Genomic DNA, 25,869 nt, shown 5'->3' on the forward strand with positions numbered 1-25,869 from the left:
CTTCCAGGTCCCTCTCCAAGTTAAAATGGAGTTACATTCTGTTTCTTTCCGATCAAAGAGCTTATTGTACAACTCGCGCTTTTGGTGATTTCATTTTAAAATATTGAAAATTCTTTGACGCAGTTTTAATCGAAAAGTATTTTAATACTTTTCAATGGATTCAATGCATCATGGATTTATTCATGCATTACGGGCATAAGTATGGAAAGGAAGTTTGATGTACGAAACTGAATTATTGTGACTTAATGTGAAGAATTTGATTTAATATACAGAATGTTTTTAGTAATCAATATTAATTAAATATTTATATCTTAAAATTATTCTTAATATTGATGCGCGTTACGAAAATCAATAGTAATGAATAAACAAAAACGCTCATTGTGTTATTGTGCTGAGACTTAAGGATAATTTACTATTAGCATCTAATAAACCTTTATAAATTTATTTAGTCTGATGCACTATCACCAGATGGTAGCACGAGTCAATCACTTCATGGAAACAGCGATCGATACAATGGCTCTGAGCAAAACCGAGTATGTATTTATTTTTATTCTGTCATTTTAATGCATAATATCAGTATAACTGGTATTCTTTTTCATTGGGAGATTCATAACTAGCAATTTAATAAATTCTCTTATTTCTTTGGAGTGCCTTGCGTTAATTATAAACCACAAAACATCAAAGGAAAAAACAATGACAATCCCATCTACGATCGGATTGTCACTGTTTCATTCAATTTCATTCATTTAACGGACATCATGTGTGTGTGATGTCCGTTCATTCAATTAACGGACATCACACACACACACTGACTTCATAGCCAATAGTTGCTTCCATCATAATCCTAACCAAACCAACCTGATCTGATCTAAATTGATTAGTTCAATGTTTTGAGTTGATTAATATGTAATAAATATCTGGATATCTGTCTATGTTTAATATTTCATAGATTTCTGTTAATGCGCCAGCAGAAATAAGACTGAAAATGAGAACTCTTTATAATATGGCGTATCGCCGCTAAAATGCACACTATTGTTTTGAAAATTATGAAACTGGAATATTTATATAGCATCACAGCAACTTCCGAAATCTAGAATTCTGAATATTTGCGCAGTCATGAGTTGAATGCAACATTTACCCTTCATTTGGAAGGAACTAAGTTCATATTCCTTCTAAGTGGAGATATGAACCCTCCTTTTGAGTTGGTCGGTCCCATACGAAAGTGGTAGAGTTTTTCATCTAGAACAGCAGGCAGTCCGCCATCAAGAAGTATACGCACCTCATAGCAATACATAATGGCCTGACAGCCTTTGTTGATTTGGCAGTAATTAAATTATAATTAAATAAGGTTTAAAGCATAATTTAATTGTTTACAGTGATAATTGTGTTAATAATATCAATTAGAAGTTTTACCCCAGGGCTCTCTAGAAACCTGTCTAGAAATATCAAACCATCAACATTCTCTCTCTCTCAAATTGCTGTCAGCATACGGTACTTCATACGCAAAATGAACTATGTTGAAAGCACGATATCATGTAAAAATTCAAGGTCATGCATGATACACTTCTCTTAAACTGCATTTTTATCAGAGTGATTAAGAACGTTAACGACTTATCTTTAACGTTTCGAAATTCTTCATAAATCTTCGGCTTAAAAATTACCTTGAAACCCTAACAAATCTTTTACAAGCTACGTGTTTATATAAGAAAACACGTAGGTGTCAGATTGTACCATTACTCGAAATAAGAAGCATCCAAGGCATTTTATCTCTGTATGTTTGTATACTGCAATAAGTCTTTTTTCTCCCTTAGAAATGAAATGAATTGGCCATTTTTTTCCCGTTATCAAATGTCGGCAACTGTTTTCCAAATATACAAGCCTTTTCCTACATTCAGCTTTTGTTAACATTGTCAGTAACGGCTGCTAACAGTAAGTGACATATTCATGTCCTTTGATCATGTTGGTATTTATTACTGAATTGCAATTAAAGTATGGCTGAAATATTTTTTCACAAGTCACACCTCGTTTTAGATATTATCGGTGACGTCAATTAATGTTAAAACACCAACTAAGTATGAGAATATGTGGGAGGGGGGGGTTGATGCAAATATCTACTTTTCACATCAAACTAAAACTGGTTACATATCTTAAAGTTTTATCTAATCCTCACTGCTACTTCACAGTTTTCTAAATTTAACAAATGAATGGATTGCTCGGAATATATGGGAAACTTGGAATCCATTGAACGTCTAAATAACGTGGGAATTTTTTCTCCTTTCGGTATGGATTAAAAGTACCTTAGTCTGATTTTGTACCACAATATGGCGTAAAAGTTGAGCTTCTCCTTCCACACTTTTCTCCAACATTGTTTGATCTTTCCCACTATTTCTTTCCTGGTACATTTCCATTATTGTTAATACTCAGAAATGAACAGGCTAATTCAATCAGTGTTCTTCAACTACACCAGTTAGGTTTCCGCACTTTTTGGTGCCTGCTCGGAAATAGGGGAAGAGAGTCTCACTGTCAACAAGTTTTCAGTGTGCAACCAGAAAATAACCTCAGATACGGGCACACCGTTTGGTTGAAGTTCGAAACTCATATAGGGCACAAATAACTTTTGATATGTTTTTCATAAAGGCGAATTAGCCTGTCGCATACAGAGTTAGCAAGCCCCCTTTGGGCCATTTCATTGGAAAAACATGGATTCGAATCCTTTATATGACACGAGCCTTAATCAGTGCTTTTCACAACTGAAGGTGGAGTAGCCGGTCTCAAACTGTGGTGGTAGGGGTTTTCATCCCGCCAAACAGATAAACTGGCCAGAAGAACACAAGCACTTCACAGAAATAATAATACCTTGTAGCCTTAGTTGCTTCGGCTGTTGGTCCAACAAACAAACTCCCATCCCGGAAACTCGAGTTTATCATCACCCAAAACAGGCAACCGGGCAGAAAATACATGCTGTTAACAGACACAGAGCACTATGAACATAGGATTAACCGCTCTATGATGACAAGTTATTTTGCCGTGAAGGTCATTGAGCTTCAAATTAAAGCAAGAATCACAGTAGTGCTCGAAAGGCTTCTTGAGAAATCAAATTCGGATATCGATATTTGTTTTCAAATTCGGATATCGATATAAACGGAAAAATGGATTTCCAATATGGAAATCCAAGAGAAGAAATATTTCAATATGGAAGCTAAGAGAAGAAATATTTCAATTGGGAAATCCAATTCAGGATTTAAAAAGTAATTTTTTAAATTTTTTAAATTTAAATTTTTTTAAATCCTGAATTGGATTTCAATATTGAAATATTTCTTCTCTTAGCTTCCATATTGAAATATTTCTTCTCTTGGATTTCCATATTGGAAATCCATTTTTCCATTTATGGAAATCCATTAGAATTTCCATTGGATTTTAATTTCCATATTTTTTAAATCCTGAATTGGATTTTCATATTGAAATATTTCTTCTCTTAACTTCCATATTGAAATATTTATTCTCTTGGATTTCCATATTGAAATATCGAAATCCACTTAGAAACAAAAAATGTATATGAGAAAAATTATATTTGCATATGAAGGTTTATGGAAATCCACAAAATAAAAAAGAGATTTTTAAATTTTTTAAAATTTAATTTTTTTAAAATTCTGAATTGGATTTCCATATTGAAATATTTCTCTCTTGGATTTCCATATTGAAATATTTCTCTCTTGGATTTCCATATTGAAATATTTCGTCTCTTAGCTCTTGCGCATGTAATTCTAAAAGCGAAAATCTATTTTTTGCTTCTGTAGAATAATTGCTGTCATTCTTTATACGGCTCAGTGACGTATACGTTAAGGCGCTTAAATGGATTAGTATATCTTCTCAGATTTAACTCATACTGTGTATGCTATTTATAAGAGATCACGTTATGTTATCTCAATTTCTTTTTTGAAAAATAATTAAATATTCACACGTGTGCCACAGTAAAATATAATATTTATCTAACAAATATTTCGTCTTATGTATCATAGGACATCATCAGTGAAAAATAAAATATAAATTATATGAAATATAATATAAATATTATATTTTACTCTCAAGGATGATGTCTTAAGATATGTAAGACGAAATATTTGTAAGATGCATATATTTTACTGTGGCACACGTGCGAATGTTTAATTATGGAAACTCCACAGGTCTTGCTATACAAGAAAAAGTTTTGAATATTTCTGTTGTGCTTCATTATAAATGTGACCCATTTATTATAATTTAGCAGTGATTAACAAGCATAAAATTTGCTTTTATGCCATTTAAAACCTGAATTGAATTTTCGGTAAAACATTTTAATCAACTGACATTAAAAATATTAGAACTGAACAAACGAGATATAGCAAATTGCTTATTACCACAGCTAATAAATTATTATTATTATTATTATTATTATTATTATTACAATCAATAGACTATTATTCCATGCTTTGCTGTCAAAATTTAGAAAATGTTTTATGGATTAAAAATCACAAGCATTCATGTTCCTCAGAAACTCGTATTTCTCATCGCGTAAACAAGCAAATCGACAAGAACATACGCAGTTAACAAATATAATATTCTGACTTCATAGCCTTAGATGCGTCCGCCGTAAATCCAAACAGTTCAAGCAATTGAGTCATGAAAGTACGGAATCGCCAGAACATTATAATAGTGGATAATCCTGCAAGGAGATAGCGTACATGATAACATGTGCGCTATCTGACCAGAAGTTCATTCCTTCCATTGAATTATGCCTCAAGTTTGATTTTATAAATGGCAATAGACAGCGTTCTTTGAAAACAGGCATGACTAAACTTATTTAATAAAAAAAGAAAAAAGAATAAATGTTAGTATCTGCTTCTCAACCGAGCACTATTAAAGCATTGGAACAATTGAGTTGGATAATTGCATTAGTCATATGGTGATGTTTTCAGTGTTGCTGAGCAAAAAACTATTTGTTAAGTATTCCAATAAATAAATTATATAGCAAATGGTCGTGTGAAGGAGAAGAGTGGGGAATGTTCTTCTCTCTTTCTCTCTCTCAACGGAAGTATTATGGTGGGGTTTCATTGGGAGTTTCTAGTTCGAAATAACAGTGAACTGAATTACACAATATAACTAAGCATGTACGCGTTCATTATATGATGTTGTAATCCACTCAAACTCAATGACACTAACAATGCTGTAAATGATTTTGATTTATTTTACTTTTGGCTAGCAAGTGGTTCCGTCCAGAGGGCATCCAACCGGTGCTACTCACCTTCGAGAAACTTCAATTAGAGAAACCATACCTTCAACATCCTGACCAATTATTTAAATATTATCTCCTCTGTGTCCTGCTGCTCTTCATCGGTTTATCCGCCATTCATTTTCTCATTATCCCAAGGTAAGTGCCAAAAGCCTTTGAAAAACTCAAAAGAAGATTTCAGAATAACAAATGATACTTAAATAGAAGGTAATCCATTATCCATTATTTATTTACATCTTTATTCGGACCTGTTTAGTGGTACTAGTAGTATTAAGAAAATATTATTAAATTAACACAGCATAATAAATCCATCCCGATACTTCTTAATACTATTAGCATTTGTATATAAATAGTAGGAGTATAAAGAATAAATGGGTAGTTTGCTGCCTTCATGAATACCTTGTAACCATTAGTGAGGCCTGTTCTCAGAGGCAGATATACTAAATGGAATCAGGTGCAAAGGAGGAACCTCCGTAGCCCACTCATCATAGATAAACCCGTTATCCTGCCTAATACGCGACAAACTATTATCACAAAGTTTTAACCGAAGGTAAGTTAGCCGGTCTCGTACGTAAGTGAAAGGGTTTTTCCCTCCCCGAAAACTCAGATTTTTCATCCTGCAACTAGGTAAACTAGCTAAGTAGAATAATTTACAGAACGACAAAAATATATTAAAACCAATAGTAATATATTGGTTTCATGATGGTACCGAACGCCTGCGTAACATCTCGGCCGATGTATCATCATGCGCTACAAAAAAATAAAAATAATAAAAAATAAAATTGACGGACAGACACGAATAGACGATGTTAGTGTGGTGCTGCTAATGATATCATAATTTGAGTCCAGTTAAGGTAGAAAGCCATGATTACAATATTAGTAAAAATTTTGCACGTAACAGTGCGTTTAAAGCTATCTGGTGAAAGGTGGTAAATAAGAACAAATACATGGTGAGGTGCTGTTAGAGATCGAGTGGACCAGTTGCTGGTGAAGACGAAATGCATCGCCAAATCAGCCTGATGGATGCCAAACGAGTAATTAACACGGGTGACTTTAATTATCTCAAATATTGGGTAGCGGTGCACTCTCATGAAGAAGGAAGTGGAATTAATTGAGTCGTTGCGAGACATCTTCCTCAAGCAACATATGACAGAACGAAATCGAAGTCAAAGAGAGTTAGACTTGATTATATTGTCAGATGGAGTTTCAGTTAAAGATGTAACTGTTCTTTATTATGCTACTGACCTGAGTAGGAATAGGGTACGAATGAAATGAATGTGCAATCTTATTAAACAAGATATTTTCAAGAAAAAGATGATGAGAATGGAATACACTGTGCATAAAGATAGCATCAGTTATGAAAATTTTAAAACACAGGCCAGAGGAGTTGCAAGTATTGTCTGGAAAACTAAGTACGAAAAGCAACTGACTCTGCAAGCTAAAAACAACCGAAAAGACTTCTATCGTTATGATGCCAAGTAACAGAAAGAATGAATGTGAAAGAATAACTCTACTGAATGTGGATGATATACGGTGGCAGATGCAGAAGAGAATGTTCAACTAATGAGCCTATTTTACTAAGAATTATTAACCAGGTGTATGCAACATGCAGCTCAATGCTACCTCTACACTGTATGAAAAAACTCAAGTGTATAAGAATGTACTAAAGTTCTGGACAAACTGAATAAGAATTGAGCAATAAGGGCTGTTGAAATATCAGCAGGGATGCTAAAAAGTATTCAGGTGAGCTTGCCGTATCTTTGACCTAGCTATGTAATTGAAATCTCAACACAGAAGATTCCACAAGATTGGAAATAATGTATGATATGGTGTAAATACTAAAGGCGACTATCGAGCTATCAATATCTCTAGAGTGGAGGTGAAGATTTTGGAAAAATTCGTAAGAGCTCGCATACACAAATGGGTTGACAGAGAATCTACACTTTGCAATGAATAATATGGATTTACTAAGGGAAGGTGGAAGTTATGTCTATGTAACTTGATCACATTTTATAATAATGTTGTAGCCGAGTTAGACAAGGGAAATGGACACATCATTATACTTTTAAGGCTTCTGATAGGATACAGTATGGAAGGCATCAGCATAAGTTGAGGATACGGGATTTGATTATAAACTGTTAGCACGATAAGAAATGGCTGATCGACAGATATAAAACTGGAAATATAATGTGGGGGTGGGCGGGTCTGCAAGATTTGAAGATGATCAGTGGTGTTCCTCAGGGATTAGTCCTCTGAAAAGACTGGAAAGGATTTAACAGAGACATATATACAGCTGTTTACTAAGAAGAAAATATTGGCAGGAACGCGAATGACATGTAGCTTGCGGAATAATTTGAAAAGGCCAGAATTGTGGGAATGTGAAAATTGTTATTATCTGTTCGATGTTGTAAATGCACTTTGCTGTAATAAGATATCCAATAGTGTATTATATTGGTGGAATTATGCTAGAAGAAACTGATTAGGCTGGGAATTTCAGATATTAGTTGACAGGAATTTGAAGTTCAGAGTCATATAGCAAATACTGCAAATACTACTTAGAGGATAATTGCAATGCTTAAACGTACGTTAACATGCAAGAATAACGAAGTCATTTTACCTTGATACGACCTCAGACTATTATGCACAGATCTGGTCTTCCTACGTTACTAACATTATTTTTAATACAGCAGAAGAAGAAAAAAACAGTAACTTTTTAGATATTTTTAGTTATTTTCAGTGATCTACTTTTTTATTAACTGAATTTCAGGCTTAACTTAGAGGACGATAGTCTAATAGTGTATTTTTTCCCCTGCTGTTATGGCGTTCCTCAAATTTCAAAGAAGAATTTACATTCTCAACAATTAAAACAACAATGTAAACAAAAGATCAGCTTCTAAATGCAGCAGACCTCCTGATTATTGAGAACTTGGCATGCTTTGTGATATGCGTTTTTTTTTCCTCCAGATATCACTTATTTTTAGTTGATACAGGTAAAACTGCTAAGTTATAAATTGTTGACATCGATTGAAAATGATGCTACCTGAAGTATCCAGATTACATCTGGCTATTTAACTTTCTTCTTGCTCCTTTACAATTTCTCCCTCTCCATTCTAGGACAGTTGTGCCGAAATTGTCATAGTAAACGACATAAGAAGTAAGGTTAAGAAACAAACATCTACACATTCCAAATATGGTTAAAATCGGATATGGGAATCTGTGGAGGAATCATTCTTTTCTACTCCTCCTCCTTCCTAACAAACGATAGGCTGAAATTTTCAGGGATTTCAACATGCGAAAAAACTATCTCCCAAATTTGGATTTAAATCGGTTGAATGATGCGATGAATCTGCGGTGCAGCAGAAGAGAAAAAAACAACATTTTCGTTAAATGTTTTTATTTATTTTCAAAGTAATCTGTTTTTTAATTAACTGAATTTCGGCTTAACTTAGAGGACGATAGTCTACTGAACATGTTTAGAATAATACTGGCAGATCGTTAATAGACTGGGATTACTGCGGTTCAAATTTTTTTCATCCGCGATTCTTGAAAGAGAAGTAGTCACAGTACAGCTTAAGAGTCTGCATTATATCCGTTCCCATTACAAGAATCGCTGGGGAATGAAAGTCGAAAACCACAGTTTCGAACTACAGTTCCTTCAAGGTTGCTGCCCATTATTATTATTAATGTTATTATTACGTGACACCTCCAGGGAGTCCAAAAACTCATCGAGGGAGGACACACCTATTCTACAGCTCGCTGTGTCAACCAACTACAACTAACCGCAACTACACCAACGCCATTTACGCCCGCCACCACCACTAGTATTTTCACAGACAATCACAAACACCCATGCCCACAGCGGGATTTGAACCCGCAGCCTTTTGGCTGGAGAGCGGATACGCTAACCGCTCGGCCAACCAGGCCGGCAATACTAAAATGATACTAATATATCTTGAAGAAAGCTAGTTATGAATAAGTACAATAAATGTAAGTCACTAGAACACAATTACAACAATATAAACGACAGTGAATTTAACATCCACTATGACACTGGTATGTGATAACCGATATCATTCTGCACCGTCAAATCTCGGATGATGTTGTCTCTGTGATTGTTGTTGTGCAGTTAGTGTGCAAATGTCAGACTTTAGCGACTTCAAAAAAGTATGATCATTGGAGTGTGGCTTGCAGGAGCTGCTGCAACCAAAATGGGAGAAATCGTGGGTGTATCACGATTTCTCCCGAAATCGTGATACACCCACGATTCGAGCCACGGTATCGAAGATTATGAGAAGGTACGCAAATAGACAAGGCGTTGTCTCCAATCGTAGTTCTCCAAGGTTCGATGACATTTTTCACCTGCAACATCACTAGCACAGTTAGGACATATTTTGCAGAAAGAATAGTCACAAATTCCATTATCTTATGTACATGACTTGTATCAGTCTATTCCATGTTAGAACGCCATGTTCAGTCTATTCCATGGTGTTCTAACAGCCCAAGGTGGACCTACAGCTTATTAATAAAAAATTCTCCAAAAAATGTGTGTTTCCATTATTTTAATAATCCCCTGTAGAAATACATAGCTAAAATATAAAATTCGTGATTAATTTACAGCCGGGTTTTGAAAAAACGTTTCTGTTTTTGAAAATAAATTTTAAACAATTAATTAAATAAAGATTGTTATTCAACTAAAGTATGTTTATTTTTCTCCCATCCACAGGAACCTGCACTTCTGGTTTGCATACTGTATTACATTTATCGTAGTTTTGCCAACTTCTCTGTGCGCTTGGATTGGATATTTGTTCAGTATACAAAAACCAAACGAGGTTAGTATTTTTATTAAATTACTATCTGAAACATTTGGCAAACAAGACAGTAAAAATTAGCAAATTAGAAAATGTTGACCAATTTAAGTTCGTTTTAAGCGATAAATAATATAATTTTGTCTCCATCCACAAAATTATTCCCCAGATTTACAGAAGAGTGAGATTTTATATATATATGTTAAAAATACCAAGCAATTTTAAACCTGGTTTTACTCCATTTCCCAAGTAAGCAAACAGACAAACAAGTCAAGTTTGCGCCTGCAAGTGATGCAAGTCTAGCTGATCCTACAGGTAGTGCAAGACCAAGGCAACTCGTGGTAAAGGTGGCATAAGCTCTGATCACTAATATTAATATTTACCCTTAATGCCAAAACACATCTCCAAGAAGGGGATGCATGATGTTTTGTATTAAAGGCAAGGGGCCACTACCCAGACCGGTTTCGACCTTTATTGAGGTCTCGTCAGTGGGAGCTAGGCTAGAAATACCAAGATTTAGTAATACAGAGCTTATAAGTATTTTACCAGAACAAGTTGCCATAAGGTGTTTTAACCTTATTAAATAAAAATCTCTGGAGGAGATATAAATGTAGAAGGTATTTTACCTTGGGTAAGTAAAATACCTTCTATATATAGCAGATAAGCTAAACATGAGAATATGCAGTTTAATGATAAAATACTTAAGACTATCGTTTGCATAAAACTAATTAATCGGCAAATTATTCGCTAAAAACGTATTTTTCCAACTCGTGAAATATTTATAAACTAACAGTACATTAATACCATGTATAGGCTAAGAATTAGATAATCTGAAAACTTATCTCGAAACTAAACATAGATTTCTTGGAACAACGAGGTTTCTAATATCTTCCACCTAATGCGACAACTTTAAGCAAGAGCTTTATTTAAAGAAAAAGATATTAGCCTCGCAACAAAAATCTGAATCGTGAAAGCAATGTGAAAGTTGGACCCTGAGAAACAGTGAAAGTAGGAAAATAGATACATTTGAATTATGGGTTTGGAGACGCTTACTAAGAATACCATGAACTGCAAAGCAAACCAATAAATCAGTAATAGACAGAATCAAGCCAGATTGCTCCCTTGAAGCTATGATCATTAAGCAAAAATTGTCATACTTTGGGCATATTATGCGAGCAAATGACAGTCTGGAGAAGATGATGGTGCTAAAGTTGATGGAAGCAGGAGAAGAAGAAGAAGACCAAGAATTAGATGGGTGGATGGAGTTAAAGGAGCAACTGGAATGCGACTGGAAATTCTGAAAGATATGACCAGGGACAGATCTGAATGGAGAGCGTATGTTCGCAGAATTACCAGGAGTTGAAAACGACTATGGAATATAACAACAATGCTACAGTGGGATACGACCAACTCTCTATTTCCAACCAACAGCTTGTTGGTTGGAAATAGAGAGTTTGTCAACCAAACCATCAATTTTTTTTCTTCGCCCCCACTTTCAAAATCTAACTTATGTAAGATAATTTGAGTTTGAAATAATAATATGAGAGGTAAGGGAGCTCTCTGCTTGAAATCTAACATAAAACATAAAAGCTGTCAGATTCTAGAAGTGACTAATTTGTATCTTGTACACAGTGAAAAATTTGTTTTGGCACTTTTGTACTAAAGCGAAACAGAGTGAATTTTCTAATTAAGGTTGTTGACCTCTTTTGTAAAAAATATACTTTGACTCCAGCGAAGCTTTTTCCATTCATGGATGTTTCATAAAACCTCTTAGCTGTATTACATTCAAGGCGGTCTATGAAATGTTAATATATTTCTATCGACGATTAATATTAGACAGTTTGTTGAAAGTTCTTGAACCCTGATAACAGCATATAACAGTTCTTAGAAATTTCATAAAAGAATAAAAGCACATGAAAGTTTACTTAAGCGTGCATTCTTGGTAACAACGAACACATAGTAAGATGTAATGATCTGTCTGAATAGCGGAACAGAAGGCGAATGTTAGCTGTGCTCTTCTTTGCAGAAACAGAGTGTATTATATCATTTTTTCTCTGTAAAACTGTTATTCAGAAGAGATTTCTGACTTTATTTAGAGCTTCGTTTATTCCAATCCTTAGATGATTCAGCTAATTTCAAGCAACAAATAAGCTGCATTGCATGTAGCGTATGTCTTTGGATCGAAAGACCTGGAATCGAATCCCATATAAGACACGAAGACTCTTTATAAGGGCTTTTAAATTAAAAGTGAGCTTGCTGGTCTCACACGAAGTGGCAGAGACGTTCCTCTACGAAACTTGAATATTTCATCTCGCAAAAAGGCTAACCGACCAGTAAATACACGCGATTAACAGATAATACACCAGTCTATCATAACTTCGGCTAATTTCAAGTAACAACATAATAACAACAGTAGCATAAAAATCAATAAGTGAAGTCATGAATTTTGAATATTATTATTAGTTTTCCTACAAATTAGTCGAGCATGATACATAAAGAAGACCTCCAAGTGGAAGAGAAAAGAAATGCAGTATTGCACATTACCTGATTTACAAATGAAGCTTGTTTTTCATCTGGACGAGACGGTAAACAAGCAGAAGAAAAGTCTGAGGCCACAGATCATCACACAAGTTTCACAAAACAAGCATCTAAGCGAGAAAATGATCCCGCTGCTAGCCGTGTTGTTGTTATAGTGTAATCGGACGCTTCTTCATCAACAAGGCTATAAACTTATCGGTACCTGCATGTGCTTCAGAATTAATTTCACCTCATTTCATGGCCACTAAAATGCCTCTTGGTAATTTATGAAATTCAACCCACACCATAAGAAAATATCTGATTTTCTGTACACTGTCTTTGACCCTCCTATAATCTCACACTTATCAGTTGGTATCACTTGCGAGCATTATGACTTGCGACTTGAATCTAAGTGCCTTTTATTATTATTATTATTTTAATTTTGGAGGGTTCATGAACGAAAAGCTGTTACGGAGGAAACCCGATAATCTCATGGAACTGAAAACCTGCATCACACATATGATACGGACATGAGTCGCCGTGTATGCGTTTATATACATCTCAAAGAAGTTATTAAAAATGTAAAACAAATTGAACATGTATTAGAAGAAAAACATTTTTCCAATTATCGCAAGCATTAGATTAAAATCTGAATAAATATGCTTATTGTGAAACAATCAATGTGTCAGCGTTTCCTGCCTCACTAGAAGGCATACTACTCATTTTACGTGATGACATTTGTTGTGAATAGTGGAAGCGACTGTCAACTAAAAATGCGATGTTTTTGGCTGTGGTGGGACGCTTCACTTAGCCATTAGTGCAGATTATGTAAAGTCGACTTACCACACGATGAGTTAAAGAATCATTGAAAATCGGCTTAGCGTGTAAGAATGGTTTGTAAATCACTGTAGAAAGAAAAAACGTTCTGTTCATTCATCACGCATCTATCAACCGATGCAGAGAGATTAGAGATTTTGTGTTACAAAGCTCAAGGCTGCTCTGGGAGTGGGAGTGCGAAAAGAGAAATGGAAATTAGCTTCTACACTGTGCCAATGTACCCGCTTAATCATTTCATCCATGCCGGGTTCATGAACGCGTAAGAAAAATCAAATGGTAACGATCACCATCCACCCTACTAGCATGTTCTGATTTATTTTTGTTTGTTTCAGAAAATAAAATTGAAAAGGTCGCTTTTAAATTCCAACGTTGCTTTGAACCATAGAAGGCGTGGTGGTGGTGGCAGTTTGTTGCATTAATAGTGGAAGAAATCACACAGAATAGCATCTTTTTAAAAAGTATTGACAAATTCCCCGAAAAATTACATCACATGTATCTCCTTTGTTCTGTTTTTAACTTCGAGACAGTTATCCTCTCATTATCCTTGTATAACAAAGCTTCTTTCTAATTGCTTCTCCATGCTAATTTGCATTTCAACTTAAACAGCATAAAAATACATAGTGTTCCCACATTTTGAAGGACATTATTGTAAATATTGATATAATCATGAACTGCATGTAGATAATCGTAATATGATGTCTTATCAGGTGCAATAATAAGTTGCATGTAAATACTGTTATTTCAGTGAAATATAGTCGCTCTGGTGAATATCATATTTCACACCTTAACATTGGTTACAAATATTTCTTTTTAACTTCTCTAGTTCGGTAGTTGTTCTTCAGACGGTAATGAGCTTCTTAAAAATGGTTGCCATATGTAGACTGAGGTTTTTAACCTCAATTATTTATTAGATTTACGTGTTTATTTGACGTCAGAAGGACATAAAGCCACAAAAGTCGCCCCAGATTCTGAATATTTTATTTAAAATGGTGCTGGTTAACTCTTTTAAAAATATTTTGATAATGGCAGTTTAATTTTGCACGTGTTTATCTTTATTTACAGAAAAATACGAGCGAGTCTTTCAATACAATGAAATCATTTTTTGTGGAAGTCTCCTCTACCATAAACAAGAATGTTATCGTACGTGTTCTTCTTTGTCTCGTGATATCCGCACTGATGTTAAGCTCTTCAATGTTAGGACTGGTGAGTAAGTATTAACAGAATTACTGCATTATTAAAAACTTTTTCGAGTAACCTTTTTTTTTTAGGTTATTTCGACTTCTTTGACTAGTATAAGGTTATTTCAGTCCTCAGAGGTTTTAATTAAAAATATTAATACCACTGACATACTTTCAATTAGATGCTAACATTAAAGTTTTAAAATTTCTTTTTTTTTTGTAGGAAGAATGTAACTCACCGCAGTTTAACTCTACTTTTCATGGTCGAGCAACACCCTCTCCACCGAGCAATGAATTTCTATCGTGCAAATATCCTTGGGTGAGTATTTCAGTGTATGTGAAATTACTGAAATTAAATATAATGCAAATAATCAAATATTCATTTTTCAAGTACGGAATGCTGCTGCAAATTGACAAGAACATCTGCTGGATGTGCTATTTTAGAAAATAGATCATGCTTTAAATAATATATCTGTTTTAATTCTAAGATTATTGTAATATAAAATGTGCTTTTTTGCATAACAGTAATGGAATCCATGGAGTTTTATTTTATTTTTAACGAGTGTTTGGTTTTAACTAACGTTGAGATTTTATTAACTGATTTAATAAAAACTTAAAACTAAATTAAATACATTGTTAACGTTGCTTATCATGAATGGCACACATTGTATAGTTGAATAGTTGTTCAGCTGTGTCTAATCAATTACTTATAATTATGGTCTCCATATCCCTTCACTCACTTTAAACTAGTATTATCTAAAATGTGGACGCATATCCCTTCCCAACACGGGAGGAGCACAAAAGTATGTCTAAAATAGCAATTTCAATCATATAATCGAGATCGAAGAGTATTAGATCTGATTATAGTGTCAGAGGAGGTTCCAGTTAAAGACAACTATTCTGCCTCCGGTTAGTGACAGTGATCACGTGGTACTCACTTCGGAAGTGGTTAAGTTTATGAATGGAAGGTTCCATTAAGAAAAGGTTACATGCTGAACTACCATGCAGGAAATTATGGCCACCTGAGGGGTATGATGGGTTCTGTACCATGGTATGAGTTATTAGATGGAAAGTATTTAAAAATACTTAAAAGATGTGTTATCAGAATGTCCCCAGAGTTCGAAGAATAAAGAGGGTAGGAATGAAATGGATGTGTAATCTAATTAAACAAGAGATTCGTAAGAAAAATATGATGTGGAAGGAATATCGAGTGCGTAAGGATATGCTAGTTATTATAATTATAAGCAGCAGGCCAGAAGAGTCACAAGTGTGCGGAAAGCTAAGTCCGAGTATCAAAAGAAACTGGCTCTTCAAGTTAAAAACAACTCAAAAGAATTCTATCGTTATACTGCAAGTAAAAGAAAGAATGATTTTGAAAGAATAATTCTACTGAATGTAGATGGTATGCGGGTGAATGATACAGCCGTGATTGTTCAACAAATGAGCAACCATTTTGCAAAAAGCTATCACCTGGTATATGCAACACTGAACTCACCGCCACCTTTTCATTGAATGAAGAAACTCATGTGGATGAGGAGGAAGCACTAGAGCTGTTGTACAAACTGAATAAGAATTCTGCAATTGAAACTGATGGGACATCAGTACGGATGCTTAAAGAGTGTTCAGCTGAACTGGCTATTCCCTTGACTAGGTTATATAATTTGAGTCTCAGAACAGGGAAGACTCCACAGGAGTATGTATGATTAGTTGGGAACATTATCAATAATGTTCCCAACTAATCATAGCCAGTTATCAATAATGTTCCCAACTATCGACCAATCAGTCTCTCCGAAGTGGTGATGAAGATTTTGGAAAAGTTAGTTGGGGGATCGCTTTCAGAAATGGGTTGACATAGAATCTCTACTTTGCAATGAACAGCATGGGTTTACTAAGGGAAGGTCATATTTTGGTATCTTGCTCATTCTATAACAATTCTATATCACATTCTATAACAATGTTACCACTGAGTTAGACAAGAAGAATGGATACATCATGATACTTTTAAATTTTGCTAAAGATTTAGACAGAATATAGCATGGAATAGTGTTGCATAAATTGGAGAATATGGGATTGGATTATAAACTATTGGCAAGATCAAGGTAACCGGTGGTGTGCCTCAAATCAGTGGATCAGTCCATGGTTATTCAATCTGTACATCAATAGCATTGGGAATGATTTGACATGTGACATACAACTATTTTCTGATGATGAAAAAGATAGGTAGGGTAATCAGGAGCGCTGCTGATATGCAGCATTTGCAGGATGATTTGAATAAGCTGGAACTGTGAGCATGTGAAAACGGCTGTCATTTCAATGTTAAATGTAAAGTCATGCACTTGGTGTGATTAGATATCCAATGTCGTATTATATTGGTGGGATTATGCTAGAAGAAACTGATCAGGTCTTGGAATGTTAGTAGGTAGGATGTTGAAGTTCAGTGGCCCATGTAGCAAAGATTGCGAATACAACTCAAAATATAATTGCAATGCTGAAGTTAACTTTGACATGTAAAGATAAGGATGTCACTTTGCCTCTTTACAAGGCCTTGATAAGACTTCACTTAGACTATTGCGCGCAGGTCTGGTCTCCATGGTGCTTCTGATGAAATGTAGAGAATGCAAAGGAGAGTGTCAAAAATGATATCAGGATTGTGGAATACAGATTACGAATACAAATTGAGAATTTGTAGGCTGGAGACACTAGCAAACAGGAAAAAGATGGGTGATATGATTGAGACTTACAAACTACTAAAAGGGTTATACGGAATTTCAGTAGATGGATTTTCATTTTATGGAGGGCAGGGAAAGGACGCGAAGGCATCCATGGAAGTTGAGAATGAATGCTGTCAAGAAGGAAGTTAGGGCTAGATTTTTCTCTCATAGTGTAGTGCATGATTGGAATGAACTACCGTTGGATGTTGTGTGTGTGTAAGTAGAGTGAATAAATTCAAGAACAGGTATGACAGCTGGAACGAACAGTATGTCCTCTCATGATGAGTTCCTGACTCCCTGGAGGTTCTCTCTTAATAATAGTAATTAGCACTGCACTCGATTTGTTTGTTGTAGTAGAATGTATACTCTACCTGCAGTGCCACTCTTTCTAATATTTATTCAAGAATTCCATTTGAAGATGTAAATGGAATTCTTTAACATTACCGCTTGCCAAAGAGTATACAAGTGGGAAATCGAAATCTTAATTTCCAGTCTACAAATGCATTTAAATGCCACAGACTGGAATTATAAACATGGTACTTCGAACGCAGTTTTTATAAGACAAAATTAATGCAAATAAGTTGCTTGTACTCAGATGGGTAATGTTAGAATTTTAGAACTACAAGATAAATATCTTGTATTTGCTATTTAAATGTATTTTTAGTACCAGTTGCCATTCCAGTAGATGGAATATGTGTAGAACTAGAATGATAATTCCAGTTACGGATTCAGATAATTAAATTTAAAAACAAAAAGCCCGATTTAAGTGCATGATAAATTATGTACATGACAAAAGTGACTGTAGTCTTTTCTGATTAGTAGTACTGCATTGATTATAATTAAAGTATATTGGACAGACAGTGAACAAAAGCAATTTACTGATGAAAATATATTTGCGAGGTATGTGGTGTTGCCGTACGAGTATATTAGTGCAGTATAGAGCGCGCCCCCCCGTGATAAGTCCTGAGATTCTATGCAGAGGTACGTAACGTAATAATAATATCTGAAATACGTAACGTAATAATAATAATCAAAATACGTCTCATCTTCCCACAGCAAGTTAAGATGAATATCAGCCAAGTGAGATAAAAATCATCGCTCGGTGTGCGACCACCTCCTTGCTTATTTGAGGCCGGAACGGCTTGAAAAAGCCGCTCCAACCTCAAATAAGCTATTGTCTCTAGAGCAGGGTTTCTGGACTATGTAAAAAAATAAATAAATCAAAAATGCAAAAAAAAAAAAAGAATTTGATAAAAATTGAAAAAAAAATCCTCCGCCCACCCACGGGGAAAAATGTACCAGAGGTTTTCAAACCTTTGGTGGGTGGGAGCAACATAAAGAAAAGTAACTTGGCTTCAGAGAAACCTAATCAATAATACAATGAAACGAGTAAGCTGGTTTTGCCTGAATTTAAGTGAACAATGAGCAATAATAATACCTTCAGAAGGGAGGATAATGGTGAGACGGACCTACAAGAATATCTCGGATAAACCAAGGAAGGCACGATAAATCGAACATGAAATTATCTTCGAGCATGTAGCTGGAAATAGCTGAAATGACCAGAACTGGAAAGTTCAACACAATGATACATATGGCTGCGTGGGACAGCCAAGACTGCGAGAATCCCATGCTGAACATCGTCCAGAATGGGGTATAACAGCACACAACTCAAGAGGGCACCAAACTCGTCAAATGGCTGGCTGATTTAGATTTATTGATCACCGAAGCAACTCAGCCTACGAGGCTATTGTATTGTATCTGTTAACTCTGTGTATTCTAATAGTCGGTTTACCTGTTTTGCGAGAAACCCTGCCATTCCCATATGAGACTTGTCAAATCACAGCTGAATACTCCTATAAAGGGTCTTCGCGTCCCAGACGGGACTCGAACCTGAGTCTTTCCAACCGAAGGGCATAATGGAAACCGACTGAGTTACGGACGCTCAGCTCGTCGAACAGAAACAAGTAGATATAGCCAAAGAAAATCCGATGCGGATATTCTTTGGCCAGAAGACTGAAGAAACATCTCATGGAGTGGTGAATCTTTTCCTATTATTTTATGTCGGTAGAAGTTATGAGGGCAATAACACATAATACAGAAATATGGGTACGTCATTTTTATTTATTTACTCGTAAGGGATCCCCGCCCCCTGTTCCTTAGGACTGGTTGAGCCCTCCTAGTGAGGGATATATTTATGACCCTATATATTTAAATATATAGATTCGTGTGTACACGGGCCGGTTTGCCTGTTCTGACAGACGAAAACTCCGAGTTCCCGGGTGAAAAATATCCTCTACTTACGTATGAGACCGGCTAACTCACCTTTAGTCGAAAGAAACCAGATAAAGGTTCCTGAGGTCATAGACGGGAACTGAACCCAGGTCTTTCCGATCAAAGGACTTCGTATATAGCGATTGAGCTACGGAGGCTCTATAGGTTCGTCAGGCCAGGCTATAACAATACAGGGTATTAGCGGTAGAATAATGATTATGATATGAATGTTTACTGGCGATCCATGCGCCCCTCGATACTGCACATGCCGACCACTGAGTTAAAAATTTTTATTTATTGTGTTTTTGTGTGTTTTAATTTTTATTTTATTTACTGTGTTGGACCTTCTTTAGCGACTGCCAATACCGATCCTCTTCAATTCCCTGCGCACAGTTTTGTGAGATATGGGTCGGGAACAGCCTTCATTAACTGCTTCAGTCAGTTGTTGCACACAGGAAGTCAGTATAAGTATTCTCAAGCGACGGCGATCTTGTTCCTGGAAGACTGTCTTAGGACCACAGTTATACCTCTTAAGACAAGCAATTGGGATTATTTTTCCACTGATTAAACACCCAGGATATCTCACCTTTTGAGAAACCAGTCAGCTCTGCTATTTTCAAAATCGTGGCTTATTGTGGGTTCCCGTCAGCCAGACGGGCACCCATAATAAGCACATTTATCGAATTTAGAAAGGGCCTTTGTTTTTCCCATTGTGATCAACACTGTTGACGATTACTGACCAGTTGCCTAGAACACATGGTGACGCGTATATCTGCATAAAGGTTTCGAATTCAGTGGCCGGTGTGCATAGAAGAGTAGGGCTAAATGATATGGCCCTGAACGTCGTTCTCAATCAGATACATTCATTCATGTTGAGTAAATGGTGAACACTCTTTCTCAGCATTTGATGGACACTAAACTGGATTAACATTGAAAACGCCGTGTTACAGGTTATGTGTCGTCCAAGAATAGTTACCTGACCCGCGACAGCGATTTTGCAGTAATGGAATGTGTCTTTCAATCTATGGATCTCGATTCCACTGAGGATCTCTGGGATGCTGCGAGCTAGAGTATGTAACAGCGACCCACTGCTAGCTGGAATTGCAGGAATTCCTCATGTTTAACTGGAGTGTTTCCAAATCATGCAGAATTGAGTATCTTCTGAAAGCTCAATCTTATCTAGCAGAGTATTATAATGGATATTCCTTAATAAATTTTTCATTCAGTGTGCACTCAAAATAATTACTACATAAATTTCCAATGAATAACGTACAGAAAAAAAACCCAGAAAAATTTATTTGACAGTGTTAAGTTATTATATATTGCGTGATAACATTCAACTTCTGTTCATGATGTTCATGCTTGGCTAAACAAAACCCTACAAATTCAGGTGGGAATGGGAAATTTTTTAAAAAAAAATATTAAAACTATTACGTAGGAATTCTTAATAGACAATTTTGTACTGTAGTTTTTTTTTTTCCTCTAAAAGGCTTTGAACTTAGCAATTTATGCCAGGGATTTCTTTTAATCGTGATGATGTCACCAAATCGTTGTTTAGTGTCATCTGGCGCTTTGCAAAAGAAACAAAATGCATACGCCAAATCCGGACTGTAGAGGATGTAAATAATTGTCTATCATGCCATTTTAAGACCCGAAATTCCTATACGTCAGATAACAAACACTGATTCACTTCACGTTAGCGGATCCCCCCCCCCGCTGAACATCTGAATAAAAACTTTGGTTCACCTGTTTTCTTGAGAAAGAATTCAAAAATGCAGTGAATGTTTCTGACAATCATCATACACTTCAATAACAAATATTTGAGTTACTTTTTCACTATCGAAGTTTTTTTTTAAAAACATCTAGACGCTTTCTCTGTTACAGTGCTTGAAGTAAAACACGAGGCATGCGTACGCGATATTCTTTGAAGTTTACCAATTTCTGATGGAACTGAAATCGCAAAAGGACAAATTCACCTTTACTTCTCGATAATACAAGCCACAACTTTAAAATAAATGGTGAACGATTCAGAAGATTCTAATCGAATAATACTTTGAGGAGGAGCTTTGTTAAATGCAATAACATGATTTGCAGTCAGTTATGAAATTTTATCACATCTGGTATACATTTAATCCATGTAAACTGGTAAAGGAAATTCTCATGTATATCAAAATTGGTTTCTATATGAGTTGATATTTTAGTATAGATTTCCTATACAAAACTACAAAACTCAGTAAATCTATCAAAGCACTTTAAGATGTAAAAATCTATCTACAATGGACTGACACATGGCATAGTCGTAAGGTTTTCGCTACTATCAACTTCTCTGGTAAACACTGACTAAAATCTGTTATTGGTTAAAAATATTCCATATACAGGTACGAAAATATTCTGCATAGAAATTGTGTGCATCATCTTATAAATTCAATACTAATATTCCTTTTTTAAGCATTCTGGTTTAACAAAAATTTGAACATGAGTCTAAGGGAAGCTAATATTCTTCAGAATTAAGAGCATCCTAGGATGAACACTTTACCGCGCTATCGAGAAAGAGAGAGAGAGAGAGACTAAACAAGCATGGATCCAGTGTATTGGTAAGGGAATCTATATCCATACTGAATAATTTAAGTAGCATCCATGCAATATGGTAACATTTTTCTTATATCAGAATACTGAAAAATAATGCTGCCATTTATAATTAACAGTGCAAGTGTTAAAAACATTTTCATACTTGACTTTTTTATTTCCATGCCAACAGTATTTCACCTTATGTGGTGTCCTTGCTATGATGACGTCGTCACTATTTCTTCGAGTTCATTACCTTCTGAAGTTGTTGATCAATGGCGGAGCGTTTACTGCTTTCAGTGTTATAATCTTGAATGGACAGTACGAAATCTTTAGTCACGATGACCTCCGTCTTACTGATTGGTAAGATTATTATAAATATGCTCTGTATGTATGTGCATAGTCTATTGACGAATACACTTCACTGCCGAAGTATGAGAACACCAAGCAGACTCTCACAAAAAGGCAAGAATGTGCAAACTGAATCTATGAGAACGATGTAGATAGCGTTCAAGAATGATATGATAAGCATACAATACGCAGTAAGCCACGTTCAGTTTGAACCAACGATTTCTAAAGTGATTACAAAGGTTCGTGCTCACTGACGGATATAGTGATTCTTAAAGGCAGCAACCGAATGACTGGAAAAGGATACTCAGAAACGATAAATCTCGCCACAGATAAGAGACCCTGAGCAATCAACGAACCGGGCTGCATTGCGCTAAGTATTGTGGAGGAAATATGATGAACGTTACCATGAACGAGAGGCACTCCATTCATGGAGCACAACAGTGCTGCATTTCTTGCACCTATAGAATTCTACAGTGAAAGGTTTCGTCAAGATAAGTAAGCAATTTACTATCTCATCAAGAAATGGTTTCCTGGCTTATAGTAGAATCTAATGTGGCCCGATTTAAGGATAACAGCGAATCATGGATAAGCTGGCGAACTCTGAACTTGATCTAAAGCCCCATTGAGCACTTGGGGATTGAAAGGGAACAACGTGTGACGAGTAGTTTCTGGAGGCCAGTGTCACTGGCAGAACTTGACAATTCCGTATGAAAAATTCTGTGTGACGAAAAAGTTTCCGTGGCATTTAATCATAGCATTTAATCTGTGTTAGGTGTTCTAATACTTGTGACAATGAAGTGTATGACTTTACTATTGTATTTACTTTTGCATAGGGCACAACTTACTATTTACAACTTTATTTTTGCGTAAGCATGCAATAAAAGGCTAATGATCTGATCTTTTTTTTTATCACTGTGTAGGAAAAAGCTCAACACTCCTTCTGGAATGGAGCATTGCTGGTGTCTGTTTGTTGCGTTGATTACTCTGCACGTAGTCGATAGACAGGTGAGAAACAGACAACTTAATAATGAAAAGCTAAACTTCTGATTGTCTACTATGATAAAATAGCATAGTTAACTGCTGCTTCTTGTATTTCCTTTAAATATATTAATTTAAGGAAAATACATGAATATTGCGCTATTACCCTAAAAAGTAGTACTTTTACAAGTAGTAGTATTACCACAAGAAGAAAAACTATCATATTAGACCGTTTTCCTTTTGGGATAAGCCATATAGCACAAATCATTAGCCACATTCTTTTACTACTGAACTTTATTCTTCCAAATTAATTTATCTCCTCTTCATTTATCCTGCCTCCATTTCCCAACATAGCATCCAAGAATACAATCATTAGATATTTAGAAGTAATTCGTAATTCTTTTCACAATTGCTTATCAACCAATGGTAGTAAGACTTTATGTATTCATTGAATATATTGCTTTTGACTACCAGACGAAACAGACAAAATTGACAATGATGGTTCATTGGCCAAAATGACTCACAACCTTCACCACTGAAATTCAGATACAGGAACTTTTACACATACAATAAGCATTCTCTTAAACTCAGGTTCCAGAGCAGCGCCGCAATACCCACTCAATATGTTACATATGTTATTCTGTGGCATATGTTATTTTGTGTAATAAATAACTGGTATTTATTTATGTTCATCTACACTTTACGTGTTAATCGTATCTGCGGTTAATCCTATCTATATTGCCTGCTATGTCTGTCAACCTTGTATTCTGTGGACAGTTTTGTTTTGCAAGATGAAAAAAGTCGCAAGTCCTTATAAAGATTCTTGGTGTCCTAGACAGGATTCGAACCTAGGACTTTCACCAATTGAGCTACAGAGGCTAATTGCTATTTAAAGGCATTAAATTTAGCACGTATATCCAATTACTGTCGTTGCTGATATAAAACAACCTTGTCTCCGATATATAGATATTTCAAAGAAATATGATTCCAATAATAAGTGAACATTATAGTTTTTTATTTTTTTTTTATTTTTGAAATCTCACGTAGGCTACAATTTTCTCCGAATTTTAGATAATGAATATTATGTTTCTAAGTAGCACAATAGGTTCAAAACGCTGTTGCTGTTAATCGCATATCCCATCCTAGAAACAGAGGAGTGAAATGTAATGATATAATATTTCTCGCGAAAGCTCGTTTTACAATTTAAGAAATATATTTTATATCTTTCAGGTGGAATATGTATACCGGCTCGACTATCTATGGAAAGTAAGGCTGTGTGAGGAACAGAAAGAAACTCGCACAATGGGATTAGTGAACAGGACGCTTCTCTTAAATATATTACCAGGCCATGTAGCTTATTACTACTTGGATAGAGAATCGATGAGATTAGAGGTAAGAATGCACTACACTACCAGGTATGCTTTTATTTATATCGCGCATAGATATACTTGCCAAAGAGATCACGGATTCGAACAGGACGGAGAACATAAAGATTTATAAACCTTCATCGATGCATCCTAAGTAGAGCCTTTTTATTTCGTTTAAACCAAACTGGAAAATATAATTTATCATTAATGAAATAAAGAGCCAAAAAGGCTTCACTTCGGCGATGTAAAAATTATTTAAATTAAGGGGATATTTAATCCTACATTATTTCAAAGCCAAATAAGAGAACTCAAAGATAGAAATCAATCAAAGAGTTTCATGCCGAATATAGCCAACTATAAAAGTTCGGCGAGTCCAAGCTTGAGCAAACACCTGGGTGGTGCAATACCGGGAAACTCGTAGTAAAGGTGGATAAAGCTAGGATCGCTATTCTTAGTATTTGCCCTAATGTAAAACTCATCCCCTAGGAGATGTATGTTGTTTTACATTAAGGGAGATAGGTCACTACCTACCCAGACCGGTTTCAATATTTATTGAGGTCTCATCAGTGAGTAGGTAGACCAAATAATACCAAGATTGTAGTGATAATAACTGTATTAAATAAATGTATTAATAGATTAGTATTAATAATATTGGTATTAAATAGATGTATTATTAGAAGATAATAGATGTATTAAAGCTATTATCACTACAATCTTGGTATTATTTGGTCTACCTACTCACTGATGAGACCTCAATAAAGGTTGAAAAGGTAGTGACCTACCCAGACCGGTTAATGTAAAACAACATACATCTCCTAGGGGATGAGTTTTACATTAGGGCAAATACTAAGAATAGCGATCCTAACTTTATCCACCTTTAGATAAAGGTGGATAAAGTTAGGAGTTGCCCTGTATTGCACCACTCGGGTGTTTGATCACGCTTGGAATCGCTGAAACTTTTATAGTTTACTATATTCGGCATGAAACACTTGGATTGATTTCTATCTTAGAATTTTCTTATTC

At 35.4% G+C, this 25,869-nt stretch overlaps 1 protein-coding gene and 1 long non-coding RNA gene across 4 annotated transcripts in view; one reads left to right on the top strand and one right to left on the bottom strand.

Moving 5' to 3' along the window:
- Positions 1-12,696, bottom strand: part of LOC150100954 (uncharacterized) — a 184,037-nt gene extending 171,341 nt beyond the window's left edge. Inside the window, exon 1 of the long non-coding RNA XR_016549169.1 lies at positions 12,616-12,696. This is a non-coding gene — a long non-coding RNA (uncharacterized LOC150100954). The remainder of the gene's footprint in view (positions 1-12,615) is intronic.
- Positions 1-25,869, top strand: part of LOC150100955 (adenylate cyclase type 2-like) — a 176,415-nt gene that overhangs the window by 111,804 nt on the left and 38,742 nt on the right. For all 3 annotated transcript variants that reach the window (XM_090401092.1, XM_090401093.1, XM_090401094.1), the window contains 8 exons: positions 450-533; positions 5,237-5,404; positions 9,990-10,095; positions 14,488-14,628; positions 14,827-14,922; positions 22,344-22,513; positions 23,422-23,506; positions 24,710-24,871. In XM_090401092.1, the coding sequence (XP_090257218.1) occupies positions 450-533; positions 5,237-5,404; positions 9,990-10,095; positions 14,488-14,628; positions 14,827-14,922; positions 22,344-22,513; positions 23,422-23,506; positions 24,710-24,871 (1,012 nt within the window). The remainder of the gene's footprint in view (positions 1-449; positions 534-5,236; positions 5,405-9,989; positions 10,096-14,487; positions 14,629-14,826; positions 14,923-22,343; positions 22,514-23,421; positions 23,507-24,709; positions 24,872-25,869) is intronic.

The sequence above is a fragment of the Typopeltis vanoorti genome, chromosome 12 (assembly GCF_054136105.1).
Source record: "Typopeltis vanoorti isolate ZY-2024b chromosome 12, IOZ_Tvanoo_1.0, whole genome shotgun sequence".
In the NCBI taxonomy this organism is placed as follows: domain Eukaryota; kingdom Metazoa; phylum Arthropoda; class Arachnida; order Uropygi; family Thelyphonidae; genus Typopeltis; species Typopeltis vanoorti.